The 6000-nt window shown below is 41.0% G+C and overlaps 1 protein-coding gene and 1 long non-coding RNA gene across 3 annotated transcripts in view; one reads left to right on the top strand and one right to left on the bottom strand.

The window, feature by feature from the left end:
- The first annotated feature begins 514 nt into the window (after nt 1-514).
- LOC138737722 (uncharacterized) lies at nt 515-3889 on the top strand. Its single transcript, XR_011341173.1, has 3 exons — nt 515-1332; nt 1643-1762; nt 3345-3889. It is a non-coding gene; the product is annotated as an uncharacterized lncRNA (long non-coding RNA).
- A 483-nt stretch (nt 3890-4372) lies between these two features.
- snx17 (sorting nexin 17) overlaps nt 4373-6000 on the bottom strand; it is an 84290-nt gene continuing 82662 nt past the window's right edge. The window contains exon 16 of one of the 2 annotated variants that reach the window (XM_069887199.1): nt 4373-5008. In XM_069887199.1, coding sequence (XP_069743300.1) covers nt 4857-5008 — 152 coding nt within the window. In that variant the 3' untranslated portion in view covers nt 4373-4856. The remainder of the gene's footprint in view (nt 5009-6000) is intronic. The other variant, XM_069887200.1, reaches the window with a different exon arrangement.

Raw genomic sequence — 6000 nt, 5'->3', positions numbered from 1 at the left:
GAGATTTGAGCTGCCCGATAAGAAGACTGAAGGTACCATTTTGGAACGGGACTAACTGAAAGATGCATCTTTTTTCTAATTTGTAGTTCTGAGCCGTCTTGTTTTTGCTGCTAAAAGAAAAATCATTGAAATATTACACGGAGAGTTCTGGAAGGAAAGGAAGGTGGTGAGGAAAGTGGCAGGGTGGGGTCCCCAATTTAAGCGGGAAAATGGTGCCAGGGGAGGAGCAGTTTTAAAAGATGGCACTAAAGGGAGGGGTTCTTCTTCAGAAGATTCCGTAGGCTTTTTTTCACGGGCTTCCAGGTTCTAATTTTTACATCACCATCAGATCTAGGGATGTGTATGTGTTTCTTGAAGGGGAAATGTGTATGTTTCTTAAAAGGGAAATGTTACAGAATTATTTTTTAAAAATTGGAAAGATTTTATTGTTATACAATATTTGTTTTAAAAATGGTATGGATAAAATACTAAAATTTATTAGTCTTAATATTAACAGGTTAATGTGATGGTGAAAAGGAAAAGTGTCTTGGCGTACCTAAAGAAATTAAAAGAGGATATAATCTTTCTCCAGGAAACGCAGGTTACCAAACTGGAACATGATAAATTAAAAAGAGGATGGGTAGGACAAGTAATATCGTCCTTCTTTGGTTTGAAAACAAGAAAGGTAGCGATTCTAAATAATAAAAATGCAGGAGTATTAATAGAAGATATATCAATTAACCAAGCTGGAAGGTATTTAATGGCACATTGTAAAATTTATGGAAAAGAATAGACATTTATGAATATTTATGCCCCATATTATGAAAATGAAGCCTTTATGAAGGATACCTTCTTAAAAACAGTAGAGGGAAGACAGAATATATTGGTCGGAGGAAATTAAATTTTTGCTTGGACCGTATACTAGATAAATCTGCAAGAATAGTAATGAGGACGTAAGTGGCAAAAACCACAATTTTGTATATGAATTAAATCCCAGAGAAGGAGACTAGGGTGCACAATTCACATACAAGTATTGATTTAGTTTTCATGTCTACCCAGCTAAAAAGTAGAGTAATAAAAACCGAATACCTGGCGAGGCTTCTATCAGATAATTCACACCAACATTACATTTTCTTGCTGTTCCATTATTGCAATAGTTATTGTGGTGAGCGCATTGCAGCAGTCAGGGCCCGGTTGGCCCAAGATGGCGGTGGCACCTGGTGGATGCACGTGACATCAGTGCGGTCAGATGACCCAACCGGTAGTGAAGCTGGAGGTGACATCATCCAAGCGAGCAGAAGTGATGTCTTCGGTGCGGGCGAAGTTGTCTGGAGGAAGATGGTGGCGCCCAGGGTGAGCACACTGCAGCGGTGCGGGTTGGTGGCTGGGCAGGAAGTGACATTGGCAGTGAGGGTGGATGTGGTGGGGTGAGTAATGGCGTTGCCAGGTCCTTGCATGTGGTGATATTCTGGAGGGGTCCCAGCTGGTCGCGGAGGGCTGCTGTGTTTTCGACGGCCCTGGAAAGGCACACCTTAACAAAGTGGCCTTTCTTCCCTCATCGAGAGCAGTATGAGTTCCTCACTGGGTAGTCTGCAAGACCACCTGTCTGACCAACACCAGGACCTGCAGTACTTACAGGGGTGTGATCGTCTCCTCCACGTAGGGCTCTTCGGCGATGGTGGTTGTCTGCATCTGGCAGGCCAGGGATTGGGGGAGTCAGGCATCGAAGACCTCTGCACGATGGGCTGCAGCCTCCAGGGAGTGAACCTCCTCCATTGTCCTGGTAAGTGAGGCAATGTTTTCTTCCAGCAGCTTCTGTTGGGTGCTCCTCGAGCGCAGCCCTCGCACGCAGGTGGCCCAGATCAATCACTCCACTTCCCCTTCGGTTACCCCGGTCTCGGCCAGTCACGGGTGGGCTAGCTCATGGCAGGGCTCCCAGATAGGCATCTGCTGTCTCACCTGGCTGCTGGGACCTGATTCTGAGGAGGTACCGGACATAGACCACGTTTGTCGGGGGCTTGTACATGCTCTCCAGGATGGCCATCGCAGCTTCGTAGTCCGTACAGTTCTTGATGGCCTGGAAAGCTCGTGGGCCCAGCTTGGTGCGGAGCACCATGAGCCATTTCTGGTTGGTGTTGATCACCTCAATCGTGTGCTTCCAGATCTTAAAGTGTGCCTGGGCATCCAAGTGTTGGGGTTAATCTCCAGGCTCCTGATCGTCAGAAACTTCTCCATGGTTTCTCTTTAACATTTTACTGGAATAAATTGTGCTGCACTGAGGTAGCAGCAAGCAAGCACATAACTCAAAGCCAGTACCACATGCTTTATTCCCGTAAAAGTCTGAACAGCAGCCCAAGCCTTGGTGGCTCCCCGTGTGACTGGAAGGGCCAGCTCAGTTTTATATTCAAGTCAGCTGATTGACAGCTGGCCAGGTGGAGTCAGCCCCTTAGGTGGTTTCCTGCAGGTACAGGGATCACCCCCTGCAGTAGACTGGTGGTCAAATCACAACAGATGCGAGGAACACGAAGCCTAAAATGCCTGCATGGAAAAATTAGGCTGTATAGCCCATTTCCAGGTTATATATCCTATGCACGTTATGGTAACACTATCCCTGAACTATTTGCAGAGGTAAATGCTATGCATATTCTCAACAGGGGCCACAGCACATGTAACAGGAGGCTACTGACTGAAATCCTTAATAAGGGGGCACAAGGTGTATGAAAATTGAATGAATGAAACTTTTTTTAGGGGTGGGGGGAAAGGTAAGGACTCGGCTGTTAAGGCTTTGCTGAATAATTGCCAAACAATGCAAGATTTTTAAGTTCTGAGGCATTTGGAGACCGCTTAGAATTATCATAATGATCGGAAGAAAGCCATTGTTTCATTCCTTAAAAAGCCTGAAATCAATTGGAGACGTCGGGAAATTTGACAATTTCCAAATCCGAACATGAATGCAGAGCCATTGAAGGACGATGACATTACTGTTTAAGTGAAACACCCAGGGCTGCGTGCTGAGCCTTCTCCTGTATTCCCTTTTCACCTCTGACTGCATTGCCGTATATGGTTCTTATTCCATAATTAAGTTCACAGATGACACCACAGTGTTTGGCATGATCAGGGGGGAGGATGAGAATGTCTATAGGGATGAGGTCCAGCATCTGGCTACGTGTTGTGATGGCAACTTGACCTTTAATATTCAGAAGACCAAGATCATTGTGGACTTTAGGCGTGCTGGAAGCCATACTCATGTCTCTATTTACATCATGGAGTTGTGGTAGAATGTGGTTACAAGCTTTAAATTTCTTGGTGTTCATATTTCTGATGATCTCTCCTTGTCCCTAAACTCTTCCATTCTCATCAAAAAGGTGCAACAGTGTCTTCATTTTCTGCAGAGCATGAAGAAAGTACACCTGTGTCTCAGGATATTGATGGATTTTTACTGCTGTATCATTGAGAACATACTTACCCATGGGATCTCAGTGTGGTATGGCAATTGTCTCGTCTCAGACTGTAAAGCATTTCAGTGGGTGGTGAAAACTGCCCAGTGGATTATCGGCTTTCAATTGAGAACATCTATCAGGAATGCTGTCTGGGCATAGCAGAGCGTCATCGAGGATGTATCACACCCAAATTATGGACTTTTTACTCTTCTCCCATCTGATAGGTGCTACAGGAGCCTTTGCTCTCAAACCAGCAAGCTCAGGAAGAACTTCCCCACCACCCCCTCAACCTGAGGCTGAACCTTAAATCACAGCTCTGAGTAGTACTGCACTCTTTGTATTGTCAGTACTTTTATAATTGTTTACTTGCTGAATGCACTTGCTTTTATTTGCATGTAATTATTTGTATTGTATATAGTACTATTTTTAAAACTTCTGGTTGGATGCTAATTGTATTTCATTGGCTTTGTAGTTTACTGGCACAATGACAATAAAATTGAATCTAATCTAACACAAATCTACAGGAAAGATTTAATGATCTATTAAAACTCAATGTATACCATATGGGTTATTAGATCCATTTGAGGAACAATCCACCAATGTTGATGCAGAAACTTGTTAAGTGACTTGCGTTTCTGCGTCACCTCGAAGGGTTGATTGATATTCAGAGCGATTATAATTGCATGCCATTAGTTCATTCAATTAAAAAAAACTTTAGGTTAAGATGATATGCCAAGTATGGGAAAAGGCTGAAATTTTTTGTTTACTTTCCCTCAACATACTTAGTTAAATGTGAATTTAGAAAGGTTGTTTCCTTGACAAAATCCAGGAACAGACTTGATATCACAAGAGGTGACTCTATACAAGTTGGAACTGGACGTGAAAAAAACTTGTTCAGGAACTCAAGGATCTCACCAAAATTTTCATTTTATAAGATTTTATTTTAAAGTTGATTCACATCTGAATTTATGCTTAAATTTCCCTAATGACTCATTCCATACAAACCATTGACTCAATCTTTAATTTTTTTTGTTTTCTTCTTTCCTACATGTGAAATAATACATTTTGATTTGCCTGTTTCTTCTGGAATGACAAGCCACAGTTGTAAAATCCTTGATCCTCATTTTCTTTTCACCTTGTGACAATTTTAAAAATGTCTTTTGTTGTCACGAGAAGCACAAATAAACCAACAAAACTTGACTGCTCCACAGGGAAGGGTCTCAAACATTGAGCAGAGTCTTCAGGGGGCCATAACCAAAAGAAAGTTCAAAATGGCTGATATAGATAATCACAAAGCTGTTATTTGATCTTTCCTCAGCTTAACAGGATCTTACTCCATGCAAGTCCAGAATCTTACTATATTCAGAGTACAAAATGTCTTGCAGTCTCCTCTAATACTTCATGACCTGGCTAATTCACCTTATGACCAATATTAAGCTAAGACATCTTTATGATTATCTTAGCATCTACTATTGTATTCTGTAATAACTGAATCTTTATCCAGCACAGCATGGCAGCAGCAAGCAATGTTGTGACATAAAATGTCATATTTTTCCTTGATGTTTGTAGTTGGAGAAACTTCCATATACCTGGATAAATGTAGAAAAACAAAGAAGTTTTTGATCATCTCTAATCTTTTATTTGCCTGTATTTAAATTTACCTACTGTTATTTAGATGGTAGACCATTCAAAATAACCAGAAAAATTTTGATTACTGGTCCTTTTGTCTCATATTAGTGCAACTATATATTTCTTCCTTGTTACCATTGGCATTTTGGGTACAGTTATACCTTTCACTTGAACAGCTGCAGTTCAAAACAATTTTACACAAATTGTGCACAGGCTATTGAATCAAGAAATCATACTGGATAGCAATAGGCAAACCAGAATTCCTCCCTTCCCAGAAGTGAAGGATAGGGTTCACAATTAACTTTTTAATGTGTTGCTCATATTACAAACAAAGTAAACATCTATTAAGCTGCAATCTGGCCATTTTCAAAGTTTGAACACTTAACCCTCCTCTCCCCCCCCCCTCCCCCACCCCTTCAAAGTTTAGCCACAGTATTTTTTTTAATACAAGACTGTACACTAACCATCCTCCAGTATTTAAAATCTGAACAATATAAAGATAATTTCTTAGTCAAAATTGAATTATTTTCCCAAATGCCAATTAAAGATTTTCTACTAATACTAATGTTGACTTATTCCCCATGCATGTTATTTATTTAAAGTTGTAATGTTTGCAGTCCAATCCCAAGATATCAAGGTATCATTCACATTGGAACATTATGGTCAGAATTTCTAGTTCTCACATCTGTCCCTCAGTAATGTAGGATAGCCATTCTCAACCTTTATTTTTGGTGTGTGTGGGGGAGGGGGGGGGAAAGCTATGGCCCCTTTAGAGCTTTGCTCAAAGTTTATAGGTCCCTAATCAAATAGGTTTTTTTTCTCTGACCCTAGGAAAAAATGAGTATCCAACGTTACCATAGTTCTATCAAAATGTCAAGTTTAGTTGGTTTATTCCACATTTTACAAATAGTCTCCTATCAATTACATAAAAAATGTCCTCTGGCCCCCATTT

The sequence above is a fragment of the Narcine bancroftii genome, chromosome 6 (assembly GCF_036971445.1).
Source record: "Narcine bancroftii isolate sNarBan1 chromosome 6, sNarBan1.hap1, whole genome shotgun sequence".
NCBI classification, from domain to species: Eukaryota; Metazoa; Chordata; class Chondrichthyes; order Torpediniformes; family Narcinidae; genus Narcine; species Narcine bancroftii.
Note: the sequence above shows the minus strand (reverse complement) of the source record. Positions and strands in the feature narration are given on the sequence as shown.